This window comes from Eucalyptus grandis, chromosome 7, assembly GCF_016545825.1.
Source record: "Eucalyptus grandis isolate ANBG69807.140 chromosome 7, ASM1654582v1, whole genome shotgun sequence".
NCBI lineage: Eukaryota > Viridiplantae > Streptophyta > Magnoliopsida > Myrtales > Myrtaceae > Eucalyptus > Eucalyptus grandis.
Genome location: NC_052618.1, coordinates 33,356,798 through 33,378,641, shown reverse-complemented (window position 1 = coordinate 33,378,641; position 21,844 = coordinate 33,356,798). Strand labels below are relative to the sequence as shown.

The following is a 21,844-nucleotide window of genomic DNA, read 5'->3' as shown; positions in this document are numbered from 1 at the left end:
TGGGGAAAAAAAAAATTGGTTTAGAGACAATGCCCAACTAGGCTAGCCAGCAACCCTCAATTTGGCGTGAGATCTCTCAAGCACTTACTTTGCACGACATTGGATTTCAGTTTAAGTTCGATTTAGCTTGTGAATATTTTATGTGAAATGGAAGTTATCACAAACCTATCGAGGTTGAACAAAGATTAAGTGAAGTGTGGGAAATTTAACTCACTTCCCATGCAACCAGATATTTTCCTTAGGATCGGGGACTCGGTTACACTAATTGTTCCTACTAATGCCCTTTCAGTACTTTTAACTTCATTGGATTGTTCATCTAAGTGATCAAACAGTTTTTGTTATCAATCGTTGACACCTGAAGTTGGCCGACAATTCTTAAGTTTTTAAATATTGAGATCCTAGATTGTGACGGGGCTATTTCTTGGCCAAAAAGAGTCATAAGAGTCCTTAGATGTTTTTTAGAAAAGTCAAAGATCGACTTTTGGGTTAACTTTTAGTCAAATCTCTGAAAAAGTCACAAAGATTACTAATACCTTAAAAAGTTTCAATTTCTTAAATAGTTTGTTTTCCAATTGTTAATTTTTCATAAAAATGATGGTAAGTTTGACTTTTTGGGTCGAACCAAGGACTTTGACTTTCAATCCCAAAAATTCAAAAATCATTGATTTTTGGACATTTTCTAGGTTACTTTTCTTCATGACATTTGATCCTAGAAATATTATTGATCATAATTTCAAGCCAATTTTTGCCAGTTTTATGTTCAAGCGTTATGAGCATAGCTCAAGAGTGGGTCTAAGATACGCTTGACTTTTATCACTAAAGTCAACACGCATGGAAAAATCGTTCTGGCCATGTCAATTCAACCCTTGGTCTAGTCGTGACATGAATTGGGCAATTCGGGCTTGAATTGAGGTTAGAGAGACTGCCAGTCAAACTTGGTCAACCTAGTTCAACGAAAGTTGACCCGGTCCGGAAATGATGGCTAAAGTCCAACCAACCATGGTCGGCGCCTCCTTGCCCCCGCTCCGAGAAAATTCCAAAAGGTTGCCAAAATCGCCCTTTAAATTGAAAAATGACCAAAATGCCATTGCATTATTGTTAATTCATAAAGGGTCCAATCATTGCCATTCCTTGGACATGTGATCATGGCCATCTAAGATAACATTCCATAAAGCCTCGTCACCTTAAACACACCAATCACGTCCTTTCTTGTTCACGAAGTGTTGATATGAGGGCCACAATTGAAACCTTATTGTGCTAAAATGACATAACAAAACACTAAGTAGCACGGACACACGATACGGACATGTGACACGACACGACACGACGACGTGTAATTTTTCAAAAATAAAGAATTTTGACACGTTGGGACACGTTGTATATTAAATGAATATTTTTAATTAATTTGATTAAAGTAATTAAGAAAATAGCCTATAATGAATTTATACTAATAATATTAATAAGTCAATTCATTGAAAATTCGAAAAACATATTTAGTTAATGTATATCTATGTTTGGAATTGTGTTTTTAACTTTAACAAAAATTATTGATGAAACTAATGATTAATAAGAAATTAGAATCAATTTATTTAAATAAATTCATGATCTTTTATGAATGACCAAAATTTATTATTATTCAAAATTTAATACTTTTATTTTTCAAAAATTATTTTTTAATGTCATTTATTTATTTTTCTTTTTAAAAAAAAAGCCCCACACCCCTCCTCTCTACTTTCCCTCGTCCACCCCCAAAATTATTACACTTTTATTTTCCTCCCCACGTGATAGTGACAGATAAGCCGTCACTTCACTTTACCTCCCCCCAAAATTAAAACTCACGCCATCCATCAGATCTCCTTTTTATTTTATTTTTTTAATTTTCTTATCGAAAAACCTAGCCAGCCCTCATTTTCCTCCTCCTCCTCGCCGCACGACCGCTTTCCTTTCCTCTTCCATCTCTCGCCGTTGCGGGCTCGCTGTCGCTCACAGCTTGTCTCTGCTACCTCACCCTTGCCTCTCGCCGTCACTCGCAGCCTGGTCGTGGGCTCGCCGTCTGGTCGCGGGCTCGCCGTCACTCGCACCTCGTCTCTGCTCCCTCGCCCTCACCTCCCGCCGTCACTTGCAGCCTCGTCGAGGGCTCGCCCGCACCTCGTCTCTACTCCCTCGCCCTCACCTCTCGCCGTCACTCGTAGCCTCGTTGCAAGCTCGCCATCGCTCGCAGCTCGTCTTTGCTCCCTCGCCCTCGCCTCCTCCCTCCATCTTCTGGACACGCGTGTCAAAACGTATTTGACCACGTGTCGGATTTTCCGACACGCATTAACCATGTGTCCGACTGGAGAAAATATTGGGTACCCTAACAGTGCCACGTCATCGGTGCTCTGAACGATTCATTGCGCGACACGTGTCCCGGTGTCAGTCCACGTCGTCCACTTCTCCATTTCGAACCAGCGCGCGGGAGCTTCTCTCTCTCCTCTCTCCCTGGCCCACCTCTCTGCACCTTCTGACGCTCTGCTCTCCTCTCTCCTCTCTTTCTCTCTCCCCGTTCTCCGTTCCGTTGCGGGGAGGGAGAACAAAATTGCGACGGTTCAGAGGAAAACATAAAGTCCCCTCTGCTCTCTCTCTCTCCCCCCTTCGACGGCCCTCCACCTCCGCCTCCGCCGGTTGCCTCCGTCGCCCCTGACGCCGACGCCGACGCTGACACCGACGCAGCCTACGCCTCCCTCTCGTGACCTCTTGTCGGTTTTATCTCTCTTTCGTCCTCAAAGGCGCGCCTCTCTGCCAGCAAACCACGACGCCGACGCCCCTCCGCCGGTCGCCTCCATTGCCTCCAACTCCGACCCCGACTTCTCCGCCTTCGCCTCCCCCTACGCGGCCGACGCCGACGCCGACGCCGATGCCCCTTCGCCTCCCTCTCGCGACCTGCACTCTGCTCTCTCCCTCTTTTCTCTGCGCAGTGCCCTTACTAGCCAACCCCAACACCGACGTGCTCTCGCGTTTTGGCCTCCCTCTCCGTGAGCGAAGGTCGCTCTACTCGCTCTTTCTCTCTTTCCTCCACGAAGCGCCTCCTGCTCCTGAACGCAGACGCCCCCGACGCCATCGCCTCCCGTCGTCGCCTTCGCAAGCCCCATCGATAGGCGGTCCATTGGCGACTCCCGTACGTCCAAAGGTTTGTTTTCATTGTTTTTTTTTTTTTCGAGATTCTACTTAGTAGAAATCGGTGCCATGTTAATGTTGAAGTTTAATTCCAAAGGTGTAACTCTGTTGTGAAGGATAAGATCAAAATTTCTCTCTAAGATCTACCTTCTTGGTCCACTGATCTATCAGAAATAGGTAGTTTACTTAGGCAAATTCATTGCAGCTTGGGCTGTTTAAACCAACAAGTACCTCTTATTTTGTTCATGTGCCAACGAGAGATATGGTGGGACATCCTCACAAGCATGGAGCCAGAAGCTTATCTCTCTGTTTGCTTTGCGAGAGAACCACTGAAAATTGCTGGTTTCTTGTGTTTAGTTGAATTTGACACACAGAGACTGACCAATTTGTGAAGATGAGTAATTTCACGTTTCTCCCTATCTTTTGATGCATCTCAGTTCATAATCAAGTTTGGCGAAGTTGGATTGCTACATGAGGGTATTCTTTTTGGTGTATTGCTGGACACGCAACCTCTACCCATTGTGCATCCTTTTGGGGAGGAAAATTTGGTACTCTCCATCAAGAAAATGCAAATTGTGCAATTCTAGATCCATCAACTGGAAAAAAAACTTTACTCTTATTTGCTATTCCCCATTTCTTTCCAGTTCAGACAGTGCATAAATTGCTACTTTAGTGGAGATACTAACAACCCCCAATTAATCAAAAGGAGGCGATGTTAATGGCGAACTTGTGTGCCTTTAAGTTTTGGTAGCGCATTTTCAAGGTATTGTCATACTTAGTTCTTCAAGATCATGCTGTTAGTATAATGCAGGCCATCAGCCTCAAGCTTCCGATGGGAGAGCTTCTGCAGTACCCAGATTGGGAAAGGCTGATGGCGTGCATTATACTAACAAGGTATTCGCAGCTTTCTGAGGAGATGAACTATTCAAACCTCTTATCACTGTTTTGATTTTTCTTTTATCTTTTTTACTATTAATCACTGTAGTGGTTGGTCCTCTATTTTGGTTGCATGAGACTCTATACTAACATCATGCATTATTTTGTATTGTGTTTCTGTTCTATAGTTTAGAATCATGGATTGATGAAGTGTCTGGTGGCCCTTGTCTCTGTGTTCGTTTCTATCGGATATCAACAAAGATAATCATCTGTAGCCTATCGTGTTGAATTTTGATTAAGCACAATCAATGTTCTTTTATAGTCAAGTGTGCTCATGAAAGTTTAAGGCATGTTTTTTTGGACTTAAGTAAAAGCAAAAGGTATTTTTTTAATTTTCCGCCAAAATTTAAAATATTTTTCAATTTTTAAACTATAATGAAAAATCTGATGTGAGTCTATGTGCCATCATTAAAGGGCTGTGAAAATTAAAGGAGTTTCAGACTGAAAGAATCAAAGTGCGTGAATTTTAGATTAAGCAATAAGTAAATGTCAATCCAGATTGGTCCTTAATATCTAACATTGTATATTTTATGCAGTTGCATGCTTTTGTGCAATATGAATCCATCAATGTAGCTGAGAAAACAGTGAGTACTCCCTCTATCAATAAGATGAATCATGATGTATAATGTTCTCATCATAATTAAAATGTACATGTCCTATTATTGCATGTTGAAGAGCTAAATGATGAGGGGAACTAGAGAAGTGGCCTAAGGGTTCATTTAATGCATAGACACAGGGTATGTGTTCCTCTTTTTCTTCTTTAGTTGCACAAAAGCATTAGTTTCCAAATTTATGTAAATCCATGGTAAAAAAATAGGTAGCCATCATTTTGAAAATCGAAAAAATGACCACATTCAAAAGCTGCCTGTCCCTTTTTTGGCTGAATAAACGGCACTTACAGGTTGACAATGTCTGTGATGTGAAAAGAAATGAAATCATGCAAATGAAATCATGCATAGAAAGTCACTGATAAGAACTAACATTTTCTACTTAGGAATATAGGGTCTGCTCATCCTGCTTTTGATGCGACTGAATTAATGCTACTTGCATGTTCACAGTATGTGGTGCAAAAAAATTTTGAATGAATGTGACTGTAAAAAGATTAACATTTTTCTGTAGAATCAGTGTTACCTCAGTGTAGTTGGGATGGCAGATTTCTTATAGTTAAAAATCTTTCTAGTTGAAAGCCTCGAATGTATGCTTGACTTCACTTCTCATTCTATGCATGGTAATTTCTACTGCGGTCTTGCTAAAAGCTGGGTGACAAAGACTGGGGATCTTCACTTCATACTGTGTTATGTGCATGCATTTGAGATTTTAATAAAAATATTGATTGAAGATTTGTTTGGGTTTAATGCACTCTGCTAAACTGTGATAATTCATCTTTGTTGGTTTTTCCCGCTTCTAGGCAAAACCCTCTCAAGCATGGGGAAGAAGGGACATGATGGAGAAGAACCCTGGGAAGAAGAAGATGCTTCTATATCTGAGCAACGACCAGAGCAACAACTTGAGGAGTCTTTTGAGCAATCTGATGCTCACTTCTAGGGGAATATGGTGAGTGTTGTCTCAATCTTAAAACTAAAATGATGCCAAATAAAATCGCAAATTTGGACCTTTGGTTAGACTTCTGTATGGCAGCGCTATTGGTTGAGCATCAGTTTGAAAACTTGGATTCCATGACAATGCAGGGGAAGGGCAGAGCCGAGGCTGAGTCCGGGGAAGAGGACGTAGAGGAGGCCAATACCATCAGAATAATCGGGGAAATCATTTGGGGGCTCTTCTTTAAACAGTCTCACCAGTAATGAGAATGCAATTGTGGCGAAGCAGCCTCTGGGACCTCGCATGCCAGATGGAACAAGAGGATTCGCGATGGGTTGTGGGAAGTGAGTCTCAGTTAAGTACCACATGACCACGTCATGTGATATCATCATCTCTGGGAAGCAGCCTCTCTTGGAAGTATTTCTTTGGATTAACTGTGCACCTTAGAAATTTACATGCTTTTACTCCTGCGTCTTTGCTGTCATTTAATGAATGCGAGCATTGTGATAGGTTACATAAGCACATCAAAAAACGATGGTCGTGGATGTTTAACATTGAGATGTCCTTATCCATCTTGTGGTTCTGTAGTCGGTCAAGACATGATAAATCTATTAGCGCCTAAAGAAGATAAGAAAAAGTATTCTCAATATCTTCTTCGCTCGTACATTGAAGACAATAGAAAGGTATATGTGCAACCGTATTCTTTTTCTTTGTGTGAAGTTTCTTTTATTTTTTAAGTGTGATAATGACTTTGCACTACTGGGTGCATATTATATGAAATATAATTTCCTTTACCTCATTTTCCTACTGCCATACCAAGTGGTGTCCTGCCCCTGGTTGTGAATACGCTGTAGAATATTTTGCTGGCCGTGAAGGATACGATGTTTCCTGCCAATGCTCTTTCAACTTTTGCTGGAATGTAAGCTTCTTCTTGGAAATTTCTTGTATCAATATGTAGCAAGTAGTGTGTTGACATACTTTTGATTTGATCTGTTGCAGTGTACAGAGGACCGTTCAGTAGAATGTGGCACTGTGGCACAGTGGATCATGAAGAACAGTGCTGAATCTGAAAACATGAACTAGTACAGATAACTTTAAGCATGTAGAATTTGCCATCATTTGGGTTCTATGACAATGGTGTACAACGGATTGTGTGGTCTTTCCTCTTTCAAGAAACAAGACTGTTTTATGTGACTTACTTACTAGGTTGGACATAGATAGTCCTATTTGGGCATGCTTTTATCAGTAGTTTTACCATATTTGATGGCCTAAAGGGCTATCATATATGGTGTAACCTTTGGACCTTCTAAAATCAACCAGTCGACTGCATACAGGAGTTCCACAATTATGTCCTTTCTGTAGTTAAATTTGGAATCCTTGGAATTTCTTAATAGATGGATATGCTTGTTCTTGCTATCGTATGGTTAGTGCATTCACATAATTTCTCTGGAGGAGATCCAATAATGCTAAATTGGATGATTTGTCTAGAGGATAATGATGTCACCCATGTTAGTTTGAAGTTTGAACATACAACAATTCTAAATGTGTCATTTCTTTTTTCTTATTTTAGGAAAAATACTAAGTTTAGCCACTGCAATTCTCCTTTTGATTTATTTATGCATGTTGATTCGAAAGGCAAACCTGGACAGTGGACTTACCAAGAATATGATCTTCCAGTGCATATGGCATTGGTTGGTTGTTATAAGGCTGTTGGACTATTATTTGTTTATTTATTTAAGTTCATAGAGTACTATTGGGAATCAAGAATTCTCGGAGCTGTTTTCCCATCACAAACACGCTCTCCTTTTATTGAAAAATCGGTGGCCCTCTTTACTTCAGCTGCAATGTAGTTTATGTAGATACTTTTCTTAATAGCCTCTGGTGTGACTTCCAGAAGGAAAGCCCATGTGTGCACAGAGACATGCGTTTGACATTCTTACATCTGTTTTTGTTGCTACAGTGTGACCAGAAACTACTTTGAGAACCTCGTGAGAGCATTGGAGAATGGGCTATCAGATGTGGATTCCCATGGTGGTTGCAGCAGGGCAGCGAGCTCTAAGAATGGAGGGAGCAGCAAGCCAAGCAGAGGTGGTGGAAGGGGAAAAGGAACTGCCGGCACTCGAGTTGGTTCCAGCCGAACCGATGACCCGTCTCACTGGTCCTGCAATCATTGCACGTATGCTAATGTTAAATCTGCAACCACTTGCCAGATTTCCTAGCATTGCCGATGAGGGCAGTGACAGGAAAATCTACAAAGAAGGATGGTTTTCACCAGAAACACGACTTTCATGGACAAGGAACTAGTTCAAGCGCATGGGCAGTGTCCTATAAGGGGATTATTGGTATGAACTGTTGAAGTTCGCAGTGACAAATCAATTATTAGGAGGCTCAACTGTTGGTGTGGTGTGCTGACTGATTAAAGCACGAGCAGCAACAGCTTCTGGCTTTGTTTATTGTTGTTGTGTGTTGATGGTGGCAGCCTATAATGCCGGCCCATGTATATAGGCTGTAGGGTTTCATCCTTAGTACCGTACTACTTCGGCAAAGAGAAAGAAATAGTGACTGTCACCAATCATTTAATATTTCATGTATTTGCTGCTGGAAGAGGCAAATGTACTCCATTTGTCTTATATTTCGCATATTACTTTGTCTATTGGAGTTCATCTAACCCTTTTTTTGAAAGGAATTACTTCAGAGTTCGTATTCTGTTGGATGCGTAGGGGCGCTCTCACTCAAGACTATTTTTACTCAAGATGGTTCGCAAAACCAAAAGGATGATTCTGCTTGTGTATGATGGCTTCAAACAGATAATTTTTCTGAAGTAGAATTGTAGTTCTCATATGAACGTGCACAATCAACGAACGCATGGGTTCAGTCATTCATTACATGAAAAAGCAATGTACTTTTAATGGGAACATGACACGTTTGTTTGTGGACAACAGCAATAGTTGCTTTGAAGCTTGGATGGGTCTCTTATGAGCTTTATTTGAATGTTGCGAAGCATATAGAGCTATGTATCTTAATTTTAATAGATTCCTGGTATCGATGGATGAGCTCAAGTTGTTTAGTTTATTTGCAATATTTAAGTTATGATTTGAAATTTTGGTCTATATGAGTACATATGTAATGGTTCATTTCGTCAGTATATTTGATATACACGCCTAGATGATATCATCCAACGTATTTTATCTAAATGACAGGTGCTACGATCTATGAAGGGGCTTAAGGTGTGAATTCACTTCATGAAATTGACGGACGTAGATGAGTTTTACAATATATCATGTGTTCTGTATTCAAACTTGCGGTGATTTCACTCGATATGAGCCAGAAGATCTAGTATCCTATGATATGAGATTTGCAAGTTAATATGCGACTTTACAATGACATGTCTTTGCATTTAACACTGATAACCATATGCTAATGGAGATGGTCAGGTTGACGCAACATGGGGCTCCAAATTCCTTAAGTTGATTAGGATGGGCATTGCAAACCAACTCTGATGAGTAGTTTCAATTGATATTCCCTTTAATTAGGGAAAATAAAAACATAAAAATTAAATGCCAAGCGGTGTAGGAATCTGACTATTTATACCCAATTTCTTCAAAATTTTCACAGCACTTATGTCCCTACACTAGCAAACCAATGCAATGATTTTGTACAATGCCTCCTTCCCAATACCCTATGAGAGAAGCCATGGGTGGAACATCTTTTAGCCTATGAGAGAAGAAGGTTTGTCTTTGAACATCTTCTGACTAAGCGCGTTCAGCATCGCTCTTGACTACTGGTGTGAAGCCATTTTCCAGTCCATGCCCATTTTCATCATGGCCTTGAATTCATCATAACTGATTCGACCATCCTGGAATACATCCATCACATAATGAACAGTCTATTTCGTATATGAACAAGATATACATAGATTCCAAATTGCAAGTTGCTCTTGTTATGTATTACCTTATCTAGATCAGCATCGGAAATGATGTCTTCAATAAAGTTTTCGTTGTTCGGACGAAGATTGTCATCTATCAAAGCTTCTTTCAACTCATTGAATTCAATATATCCACTTCAATTCTTGTCAAAGAATTCAAAATGTGCTAAGCTGTTGAATAGGTGATCTTATTGCGTCCATCAACATCTGCACATCAGGATCAGCAACTTGCTGTCCATATTTGTGCAAGCCATGTTTCAACTCTTCAAATGTCAAATCTCCATTTTTATTGGTGTCCATCACGTCGAACATCTCTTTGATATGATCCACTTGCTCATCAGGCAAATTGTCTGCTACTACCTACATTAACAATGCGGCAAACATGATTCAAGTTTAACTTTGCACTAAGAACAGCAATGAAATCCAACAAGGCAATGTTCAAGGACTCACTCTGAGAACTTTCTTCTTGAACTTATTCATAAAAGCGAATTGCTTTATCCTCATCCGGACATTTTGTCCAAGTGAAACGTTGGGAGCCCCGTCCACATTATGTATCCAGTTATGCTCTGCACGAATCAATTATAAATACAACCTTAAAACCATTTGTCGCAAGGACCACCTTACCAGCACCTTCTGGCGTGGGTTAAAATATCTTTGCTTGAAGATCTATAGGCAAATTAGCAAATATCGGCCATATAATGAGTTCGGCAATTTTGGAGCCAAAACCCCTTACCTATTGGAGCCAAAACCCCTTACCTATGCTTCAAAAACTCTTCCACTACTTCAATTTCCTCTTGAGCGGTTCATTGCTGTTTAGTGATGCAAGAGCAGACATCTTAAGTAAAAAACACTAATCCTTTCCAATACATCAAAAGCTTTCTTCCTTAGCACAGCATCCGATGTGCACATGATGACGTTCTCAATCCCCTAGATTTTGCACTTTAATGATAAGAAGAATATAGAAAATTAAATGGCATAAAATCAACATCTTTCATTATAATAGCTGCAAGGCAGCAAAATGGCTAGGAACAAATGATGAGAAATCTAGAGTTTCACTCTCACTCTCCTATGCTTCAAAAGCTCTTCCGCTGCTTCAATTTCCTCTTGAGCAGGTCATTGTTGTTTAGTGATGCAAGAGCAGACATCTTAAGTAAAAAACACTAACCCTTTCCAGTACATCAAAAGCTTTCTTCCTTAGCACAACATCCAATGTGCACATGATGACGATCTCAATCCCCTAGATTTTGCACTTTAATGACAAGAAGAATATAGAAAATGAAATGGCATAAAATCAACATCTTTCTACTATAATAGCTGCAAGGCAGCAAAATGGCTAGGAAAAAATGATGACAAATCTAGAGTTTCACTGTCACTCTCCTGTGATGAAAAATGATGGCAAAGGCGGCAGCCTGGTTCATTGGATGAAAAGACAGAAACCTTCCCAGAAAAGTGATGCTAAAAAATAGTTCAGAGGTAGAGGCGACTTTACGGTGGGGTCGTCCCATCCAAGAATTGTAAGTTACTTCGGCCAATCGGTATGTGTTTCTTCAGAATTGTTGAATTCATTCATCACAGGATGCTCAATAGAGTTTGATGACCCCTATACAATAGAATAAACATTTTATTTACATTTTACTAAACAACATGTCAAGATAAATGTCTCAAAAGAGCCAGGGGAAGCGAACAACGAAAATAAAAATGCTCTATTAAGACATCGTGGTTGCTCTTATATGTAGTACGTCCATCACCAATTAGCTGTGAACATGTAACAATTAAGCATATGATCGTGTCACTACTCATCTTACTCTTCTCATTGTCTCATTGTAATAGCATAACATAGTGCTCCCATCACTTTACATGAATAGGCTGGATGCATCTTTCCCATTTTAAATTCAACTCAGATCTCTACCTTCTTCCTTGACCAATACAATTATCCATTTTGAATCAGAAAAAATTCGTTTGCTCTTTGTAAATTGGCCATTGCATTGACATGACAAACATTAAAAAATACAAAAGCCTCACAAGACACTAACATTATAGTTTTAGTGAGATAATATCATATGAGATGCGGCATTACTTGCAAATATTTTATTCTAATATTACTCTCCTATGCACCAGACATCGTATGTTATAAACCATTAAGAATCGCTCCCTACAAGAAGATTATTTCACATAGGAACTAAAAGCGATAGACATTCCAAGTAGGGCTAAATTATGGTTTCATAAGAGAAAGGGCGAGTTATACCTGACTCAAAATGGTTCCGTGAGATCTATTATGATACGCCAACATCTATTCATAAGAAACCATTAACAATAAATATTAAAATATTAAAAACAATATCATATAACATTAGGATCTAAAATGATTTCATAATAATCACCTGATTAGTGAATGGCAAATATCCATTCATATTCCCTGGCGGCATAATATATGGGTATTGCATCTACATAAAACAAATGATATGTTATCTATAGTCGTAGAAAGGCACGGCCCATTATAGATAAATTAATACATCAAACTACTAAATAAACCTGATTGGGAAATGGGGAAAACCCATTCATAATCCTTGGAGGCATGAAACATGGTGGCTGCTGCACCTATGTTAAAAAAAAAAAAAAAAATTAGTAAGATGTAAATACAAATTGCAATATATCTAACTGTGAAAATTTAGATTTACCGATGGACCGTCGACATTGCTAGGATAAAAGGCACTTCGAGATACATTTGAATTACTCGAATAGTTTGGATAATGACTTTCATTATGTGTCGCTTGGATAGCCAATTCTACATCACAAAGTAATAAATATGTTAATTAGCATTATATAACATAAGCGAAGAAATTAACAATCACATTAAGTAGAATAATACATGACTTACCTTGACTTTCTATTCGCGTGGGGGGTGTTCCTTTCTTAGATTTTTTATTCTTTTTCTCACTTGAACTTTTGAGCCTTCCATAGCTTATTCCCTTTCTTTTTCTTCGAATAGGGTCCGAAACTGAAATCTCACAAGAATCCTCAATATCATCATCGTCATCAGGGACAGCATCATCAGTGACAACCACACTTGCTTTGTATGATGCAATTTTAGCCTTCGTTTTATTCATGTTTGTTCTCACTATAGTCATAGTATTTACATCTTCGGCTCCCAAACTCATCAATTCAAAAGATTCTTGCATTAACGTGGAAAACCGATTAAATTTAGATGAACTTGAAGACATTTGCTGACATTCATCATTCACAATTCCTTCTTTGGCACCCTTGGTCCATCTTTTCAAAATATAAGAAGATGGAACACTCGTAACCAATATGTTATCATTCAACACTTTCAAGGCATGGCGACACAACCACCCTTTCAATTCAAATGATTTACAATCACAAAAAACTGAAAAGTCTACGGGATTAAATTTGACAACATTTTCACGTTCAATCCCCGAACACTTCAGAGTATATAAATAAATCGATCCATCGAATGTAGTGCCTGAAACTTGCTCACCGAGACTTTCCACAAATTCTACATTGAACTTCTTAAAGATGGTACGAGTATACAATTTCGCAACATGTCCTAAGATCCCATTTTTAGAAACCTGCAACTTGGGCTTCCCACGAGAATTATAATCATCTTGACTTTCAATTTCTCTCATGTGCTTTAGTTGTTCTTCATATTGATGGACCAATGCTACAACAGACGATGTCTTGGTCGCTGTATGTTGGAAGACATTATTAGTGCTCTCACTCCTTTGACTCAATGTTATACCACGTGTAAAGGTATCACAACCAAAGGCTAAACTCCACTTATGTCTAAGGTTGTACAATCTTTGAAGCCAATTGTTATTCTTAGTACCCCACTCGTCTTCCATTTCCTTCCAAGTAGATTCAAATTCATCCTCTGATCTGCATCTATACATAAGTGTCGAGAAATATTTATCCTTAAAACTCGGATTACGATAAAGATCTGGAATGTTTTGATGGGCATTTTTCCCAATATGCCAAGTGCATAATCGATGTTGTGTATTTGGAAACATAATTCTAATGGCTTTTGCCATAGCTTGGTCTTGATCAGTGAATATAGTCTTTGGAGCCTTGTTTCCCATAGACTTCAAAAATACCTCAAATAACCAAATAAATGACTCTGCAGTCTCATCTAGCAATAATGCACAACCGAACAAAATATTCTTCCAATGGTGATTAACTCCAACAAAAGGTGCACAAATCAAATTATATCTGTTGGTACGATACGTGGTATCGAACACAAGCACATCACCAAAACAGTCATAATCATATTTGGATAAACTATCCCTCCAAAATATATTTGTCATTTTACCATCTTCATCTACTTGAACAGCATAGAAAAACATCGGGTTTTTCATTTGCATGCGATGAAAATGATTTAGAACATTTTGACAATCTCCCCCACTAATGTCAATGGATCTTTTGGTCTGCAAAAAATTCTGACAATCACGCAAGTTGAAACCCAAGTTTTTACTTCCTCCCGCTTCATTTGCTAAAAACTTGTATGTCGAAGTCCCCCCAATACCAGCTTTAATCATATCAATTATAACACCCTTACAAGTATCGGATATCATTCTTCCACATCTAATCATATGCTTATGACCTTCCGGAATAAATGGATGATTATGCGTGGAAACATACTCAATGACTTCGTAGACACCATTGTCAACCTTAAATTTGATACGAGCAGGACAACCACATCTAACTTCAGACCTTTGAAATTTCTTTTCTTGATCAGATGAGTTGATAGGATGCCCCTCACAATTACACACGAAAGTCCGTCGAGTTATTTCTCCTTTATGATTTCTTAACAAATTATCCTTCCTCACTCCAAATCCTTTGCCAATTGCATAAGCTACATACGTGTGATATGCTTCAAGTTCATTTGAAAAAACCATTCCTATCGCAAACTCATAATCTTTTTCCATATCACGCATTACATGTGCAAGATGAGAAGTTTCATGCTGCAAGTTTTGAAATAAAAAGTAAGTAATATAATGTTTTTACAAGCAAGATATCATCCAACACGTTACTTACGAAAGTATAATAGGTTTCACATAATATGCATGAAAAATTACCTCTGATTCAGCCATTTGAATGTTCCTTTTTCAAATAGACGGCAAGCTTTCAATTTCCTCAAAGACCTCCAATCCCGTGAGCCAAGAACCAATGTCATTTATTTCGTCTTAAAGATTGTTGCGACTTGACATACCACAAAATAAATCTACAACCAAGAAAAAAAAAACGTAAGCTTTCTCATTTCGGTCTACCAAACTTCCACAAATCAAAATTAAACTTATAATTTGTAATCGAGCACTACATACAAACATCTCCAATTTGGAAGAAAATGTCTTACAAAGAGGCAAAGTAGAAATAAAATTGATGAGATTAAAGATCTACACCTATGCAATGATACAAGTAGGGTATGCAAGATCCTTGGCTTCACTATTGTGCGTCACTTCATTAATATATATGCTGCCTAAGATTCCAAAGTCAATCTAAGCAACGTTTTCACCAAAAATCTATTGATATGTTTTTCCATTGTGATAGCTTTTCGAAAGAACACAGTTACCATGCTTTATTGCTTTCTCAAATGCTTCTGCAAATAAACAACATCTAACCCTAAAAAGAAAGAAGAAGAGACTAGATAATATGATGCCTTTAAAGGGACAACATTAATTTTGATATAGTTACCTATATTCTGATCATGTAAGAAGTAAATATGCAAATCAAGAGAACTACAATGCTGTAACATGATAATATTTAATTTGAGCTTCACAAAAGTGCGTCTTACCTTATGGGGGGACTTCTAGATTCTGTGTCTATACTACTGTGCGTCTTATCAATTACACCTCGTGGGTTGCAGCTCTCGAGAAAACTTGATCCTTTCCTGTTTCCAACCAAATGATAAATAAGCATCGGTCAAATTTAGCATCATTTGACAAGGAAGAAGTCAAAAGAGAAGAAGAAATGTCAAAGGATTATGATCCATGTTCATAGTATTGTTAGCAGGGTCGATGCCACACCCCAAGGAAGAAGCAACAAGCACTTGAGCCTTACAATACTAGCGGTCACAGAAATAAATGTAAGTGTAGAATTGGATTCCCAAGTTCACGGTCACTCATTAAGGTCGCATATATGTTTACTCTTAAGACTTACTTGTAAATATAGAATCAAGGTTGGTAAAGGAAGAGCATATGACAAGATAAGCAAAACAAATTATCCGATTGACATCGCCACAAACGTGCAGCGGTTGGTAGTTCATGTGAGTGGGTCATCTTTCAGTATGCGTTAGTATACCCAAGGCAGATTAACAAGAAGGACCTGTAAATGTGCTTCAGCTTTGAGGTGCTAAGAAAAAAGTTAACTGCACTCAGGGTAGTTTTGGATCACTTAAGCACACAGTAAAACTCAATTTTATTTCTTTAAAACAGCTTAAAGATGAGCCACTCTAAATAACACGAAGAAGCAACCCGTGGCAAGCATAAAGAAAAAGGAAGATACTACATTAGAGGTCAATAATAAGCATACAAACCTTTCCGAGTGTCATATGAAAAATAAACTATTGCACCAGGAATGAAGCCGGCAGAGTAAAAGTCCTGAGACAAGTCTTTTATTTGCTTTATGGGTGGAGCAGTATCTGAAACGTGATCAGATATTTTCGTTATGCTTTAGCTTCCAAAAACACATTCTTGAGACATGAATATTGAAATCATTGAAATATTGCAAATTAGTTACATCACGTAAGCAAACTTACATATATAAAATGGCAGTTCAGGTTTAGCTACCACTTTCTCGAGGAGAACAATCAAACTCTCTATTTTCTCTGATGGATGAAATGTAGCCTCTAGTGTATGATTCTCAGGAAACCGTACCCTTATAACAGTCTGCATCACAAAGCAGAGGAATTTTAGGGGTATGTTGCACAAGAAACCAATATAACACAAGCTATATATCAAGATTACAAGCTACACGTAAAAATTGAGCATCAAAAACAAAATCATAAGGGGCACTGGTAGAGTAAATATTAAATCACCTTTGTTATTCTTGAGTGCCATGCTGCCTCTTCTGCTTCTCGGATTTTTTTATTCTTTAAATATTTTTCTGCCCAAGTCATCCAACCAAAAAATCAACAATTACAAAATCAATTATTCTTATTAATATGAACATACTAGAAAATGGAATTACAAAGGAACTCTTTCATCAAACTAAAATTTCAAACCACCAATAGCAATAATGTGAGAAAACAGCACTCTAAGAACGCAAACATAATCGAAGAGAACATATTTTACACTCCATCCTAATTTGTATGGCAGGCTAGGGATTCAAGATCCAAGAAGGAAATATATATGTTAACTCTATACCCCAGTTGATTAGAAATCATATGTCTTTTTCCCTAAACATCCAAAAGGCACGCTATCCTACCAGTAAAAATTAAATCCTCTTCCTAGATTTGCACAATTTGCATTTTCTTGATGGATACCAAATTTTCCTCCCCAAAAGGATGCACAATGGGTAGAAGTTGCGTGTCCAGCAATACACCAAAAAGAATACCCTCATGTAGCAATCCAACTTCGCCAAACTTGATTATGAACAGAAATGCATCAAAAGACAGGGAGAAACGTGAAATTACTCATCTTCACAAATTGGTCAGTCTCTGTGTCAAATTCAGCTAAACACAAGAAACCAGCAATTTTCAGTGGTTCTCTCGCAAAGCAAACAGAGAGATAAGCTTCTGGCTCCATGCTTGTGAGGATGTCCCACCACATCTCTTGTTGGCACATGAACAAAATAAGAGGTATTTGTTGGTTTAAACAGCCCAAGCTGCAATGAATTTGCATAAGTAAACTACCTATTCCTGATAGATCAGTGGACCAAGAAGGTAGATCTTAGAGAGAAATTTTGATCTTATCCTTCACAACAGGGTTACACCTTTGGAATTAAACTTCAACATTAACATGGCACCGATTTCTACTAAGTAGAATCCCGAAAAAAAAAAAACAAAACAAAAAAAAACAATGAAAACGAACCTTCGAACGTACGGGAGTTGCCAATGGACCGCCTATCGATGGGGCTTGGGAAGGCGACGGCGTCGACGGCGTCCGCATTCAGAAGCAGGAGGCGCTTCATGAAGGAAAGAGAGAAAGAGCGAGCAGAGCGAGCTGCGCGACCTTCGCTCACCGAGAGGGAGGCCAAAACGCGAGAGCACGTCGGCGTCGGGGTTGGCCAGTAAGGGCACTCCGCAGAGAAAAGAGGGAGAGAGCGGAGCGCAGGTCGCGAGAGGGAGGCGAAGGGGCGTCGGCGACAGCGTCGACCGCGTAGGGGGAGGCGGAGGCAGAGAAGTCGGCGTCGGAGTTGGGGGCGACAGAGGCAACCGGCGAAGGGGCGTCAGCGTCGCGGTTTGCTGGCAGAGAGGCGCGCCTTCGAGGACGAAAGAGAGATAAAACCGACAAGAGGTCACGAGAGGGAGGCGTAGGCTGCGTCGGTGTCGGCGTCGGCGTCGGCGTCAGGGGCAATGGAGGCAACCGGCAGAGGCGGAGGTGGAGGGCTGTCGAAGGGGGGAGAGAGAGAGAGCAGAGGGGACTTTATGTTTTCCTCTGAACCGTCGCAATTTTGTTCTCCCTCCCCGCAACGGAACGGAGAACGGGGAGAGAGAAAGAGAGGAGAGAGAGGAGAGCAGAGGAGAGCAGAGCGTCAAAAGGTGCAGAGAGGTGGGCCAGGGAGAGAGGAGAGAGAGAAGCTCCCGCGCGCTGGTTCGAAACGGAGAAGTGGACGACGTGGACTGACACCGGGACACGTGTCGCGCAATGAATCGTTCAGAACACCGATGACGTGGCATTGTTAGGGTACCCAATATTTTCTCGTCCGACCGTGTCCAAGCGTGTCGACGTGTCCGATACGCTCCGACACATGTTGGACACGACACAGAAGCACGAGCAATGTGTCTGTGCTTCATAGACAAAACATCAAACACCCTAAAGCTCCCCATAGCTACCCCCAAGGAGTGCTCTCTCTCTCTCCCTCCCCCTCCCCCTCTCCCTTGTTTGCCCTCGAGCTCCCGGCTTGAAGGATGTGCTACTTGCCATCAGCTTCCTGGCTGGATTTTGGCCAGTTGCTGGCCTCAGCATATTGCCCTCTTCTTGCCATCGGGACCTCTCCCTGTTCCCGACGTGGTGGTGGTGGCTGCTCCTTCAACAAACCACCAGAAGTTTCCATGCCAGCCCATTTCCAATTGGTGCTAAAAAATAAGGTAAGTTTTCTTATTTTAGTCCAAAATTTTTAAGGATTGTCCTAGGACGCTAGGTGTTGAATATAGTCTAAAATTGGAGTACAAACTCCAATCTTTGTTTGATTTTCTACCTAGGACATGAAGTAACTGGTCAGTCAACCTTAAATCGGCCTAGAAATCAAATGGGCAGTGCAAGCCTTAAAGAAATTTCATGTTTAGACCACATGTTTTCAATGTCACAAAACCTACCTTTGCATGTTCTAGAGACCATTTCCATGTTAGATGGTTAGTCTATCTTAGATTTGTTGGGAAAATCACTTAAGTTCTTTTAAAGATGACAAAGACAATCGAAGGCTACTAATGTGTGTACTTGTTGAGAATTACTAGGTGATATATACACAAGCCACAATGCATATGGTGTCTTAATCAGTATTAGGTGTGATGTTGAGTGCTTTGTCATACTTGGAAATACTCTGACGATATGAAAGGATCGTTGCTGATGTTTATGGAACAGGGTATTGGGCATGGAGATGTTTACAAGCTGGAAGGATCTCTACAAAAGTGAAGTTGGAAGGAACTCGTGTGCTATAATTCAAGCTGGAAGGATCTCTACAGAGGATCTCTATCAATATGGAAGGATCATTGCTTATGTCTAGTGAACAAGGTATTGGACATGGGAACAAGCTTTTTCACATCAATAGGCTTGAAGATAAAGTCAAAACCATTATTAAACTCAGTGTCCTACCTTCTATGTCTTTGTTATCAGCACACCCAATGAAAGGATCTTTATAGATATGGAAGGAACACTACTGATGTCTAGTGAACAATGTATTGGGCATGGGAACAATCTTGTTCACATCAAATAGATTTGGGGATAAAACCGAACCATTATAAAGCTCAGTGCGCTATCTTCTATCTCTTTATTATCAGCACACCCAATAATGTTTATCTATTCATCTCCTATTTACAATGTCTGTTACCAATAGCACTTGCGATGATTTGGCATTGTGTGAAAGTTTATTATTCTATCTTCAATCAATCTATCTACTCCCTCTAGGTTGTATTGTTAAGCCCAATAAGATTTGCAGTATTAGGTTCGTTTATATTAGAAAGTTGACCTGGAACGCCTGATATTTGGATTTGATTTTCTAGGTTTTTCTGGAAAATATGCTTGTTGTCCAGCCATATCCAATGTGATGTTAGACTTGGTTTAGATGTTAGTTTGTGTTTAGATGACCCTTAGCTAGATGTATGATGCTTAGGGGGTGTTTTGGTGTTGCTTTGTGCACATTTAATGAGATTTTGATGGTGTGTGCTTTAGTTCGGATGAATATAGTTGAAGGTGCTCTCCAATGTCTACATTTGGACTTCGAAGATTGCCTATGTTGCTGGGAATAGATTGAGTATACATTAGATGTTCATAGGCTAAGGTTGAACGTTCATGAACTTTTCCATAAATTTTCCGAAAATTCGAGTCTGCCCGCCCTGTCCCTTTTTTTTTTTAGGATTTTGTCTGTTCAGATTTCGAAAAAAACTTTCTTCATCAAAGTTAAAGCTGAGATTTTGAAATTTCCAATATTGAATTTTTGTAAAAATCTAGCATCATTTCGTTGGTCCAGTGCCCTCTCGAAACAAACAATCAAATCTAGTGTTTGATCCTTTTTTTTTTTCCGGGGGCCCGCATTGGTCAATTTTGTTTTGCAAAATTCACATAGTACGGATCTTTTTTTGCAAAAACTCAAAACTATGAAAGTTGTTCGTTGGGGTCTAATTTAGTACACTAACAAGTTTGAGGACATGCGTGTAAAGTAGGAGTGAGCATCAGTTCAAGGTCAACCCTGGACCGACCCAACCCTGCCGGTCCTGGTCCGATTCCCAGTAAGATTGGGTCGGTCCTTGGTCCTAGGATTTTTGGACTAGTAGTGTACGGGTTAGTCATTAGTCTTGGGAGTTTGGGGTTGGTATATATATATATTATTTATAATTTTTATTTAGAGAAAACCTTAAAATAAATAGTGTCAACAACATTAAATAACTCTTGTGGGGAGTTCAAGTAATTTTACATTGTTCTATAATAACTTAGATTTTAATGTCTTTTAAAGCGTCAATAGTCATAAAGAAAAATATTTTTGTAAAAAGTTCTCACGGCATCCAAAAGGACATAAACAACTCCTTATGGCATCCTCCTCTAGTACTCGTTTTCTTCTGTCTTATTTGTCTTCTTAGTCTTCAATTTGACATCGTTCTCTTTTGTCTTATTTGTCCTATTAGTCTTCAATTTGCCAAAGTCGAAAGAAACAACTTCTCTGCTCACCACTCGACACTCGTCTCGCTCGCTTTGGGTCACTCGTGCTTCTCGCCACTCAATGCTCGCTTGGCTTATTCCTCCTCGCTCAACACTCGATGCTCACTCTGTTCAATGCTCACCCCACTCGACCCTCAACTCACTTGACCCTCACCACTTGCATTTCTTAGCTAACCTCGCTCGTTATCGAACCCATTGGGTCAATCTGGTTCTCGATCGCCCTTTCAAGTAATACAAAAATGAAATAAAAAATTATTAGTTGGTCTCGGGTTGATCTTGGAACTGGACTAAACCTATTAGGTCTGTCCAGTCTTCAATCGCTTTTTCAAGGGGTACAAAAAATAAAATAAAAAATTATCGATTGGTCTCGGGTTGACCCTAAAACTAGACTGAACCCACTGGGTCGGTCCGATCCTTGGTCCCAAGCTCAATAGGGTCAGTCCTTGGTCCCAAAAATTGAGGATCAATATTGTACGGATTTGTCCTAGGGTTAGGGAGTGGACTGACCCAACCTGGACAATGCTACTCCTAGTGTAAAAAGTCTACAGGGTCAATTTTGTGAATTTCAAACAAGGTTAAGGAGTGACCTACAAAACTGATACAATTTGACCTATAGGGAAAAATCGGTAATTTTGACAAACTATAAAAGCTCTTATGCAAAAACTTAAAGCTTGAAAAGGAATTGCTCTAATTCTAATAAAATAAACGTTTTGAACAATGCGCTCACGAATGGAGCTTCCTCTCT

General features: G+C 39.5%; 2 protein-coding genes and 1 long non-coding RNA gene across 13 annotated transcripts; 1 reads left to right on the top strand and 2 right to left on the bottom strand.

Moving 5' to 3' along the window:
- The first annotated feature begins 1,914 nt into the window (after positions 1–1,914).
- Positions 1,915–8,678, top strand: LOC104453333 (probable E3 ubiquitin-protein ligase ARI8). 10 transcript variants are annotated; one of them, XM_018859881.2, is made up of 7 exons: positions 1,916–3,166; positions 4,626–4,673; positions 5,498–5,643; positions 5,778–6,311; positions 6,443–6,547; positions 6,628–6,710; positions 7,589–8,317. In XM_018859881.2, exons 4-7 carry the CDS (start codon positions 6,084–6,086, stop codon positions 7,845–7,847), a joined length of 675 nt encoding a protein of 224 aa, XP_018715426.1. In that variant the 5' UTR covers positions 1,916–3,166; positions 4,626–4,673; positions 5,498–5,643; positions 5,778–6,083; the 3' UTR covers positions 7,848–8,317. The 10 variants fall into 10 exon arrangements, 7 of the variants coding, with proteins under 7 accessions (XP_018715428.1, XP_018715426.1, XP_039172303.1 ...); XM_039316369.1 differs by lacking the exon at positions 4,626–4,673 and adding an exon at positions 3,965–4,047; XM_018859880.2 differs by lacking the exon at positions 1,916–3,166 and adding an exon at positions 3,270–4,047.
- A 510-nt stretch (positions 8,679–9,188) lies between these two features.
- Positions 9,189–10,614, bottom strand: LOC104453335. The gene is made up of 3 exons (XR_001988742.2): positions 10,004–10,614; positions 9,580–9,913; positions 9,189–9,484 (listed from the first exon to the last, which is right to left on the bottom strand). It is a non-coding gene; the product is annotated as an uncharacterized LOC104453335 (long non-coding RNA).
- Positions 10,615–10,902: 288 nt separating this feature from the next.
- On the bottom strand, positions 10,903–16,705 carry LOC104431406 (plant UBX domain-containing protein 1-like). Of its 2 annotated transcripts, none has more exons than XM_039316791.1 (4): positions 16,602–16,705; positions 16,323–16,452; positions 16,101–16,205; positions 10,903–11,153 (listed from the first exon to the last, which is right to left on the bottom strand). In XM_039316791.1, the coding sequence occupies exons 1-4, from the start codon at positions 16,680–16,682 to the stop codon at positions 11,134–11,136; spliced, it is 336 nt and encodes a 111-aa protein (XP_039172725.1). In that variant the 5' UTR covers positions 16,683–16,705; the 3' UTR covers positions 10,903–11,133. The 2 variants fall into 2 exon arrangements, with proteins under 2 accessions (XP_039172725.1, XP_039172724.1); XM_039316790.1 differs by lacking the exon at positions 10,903–11,153 and adding an exon at positions 15,349–15,455.
- Between the last annotated feature and the right edge of the window lie 5,139 nt (positions 16,706–21,844).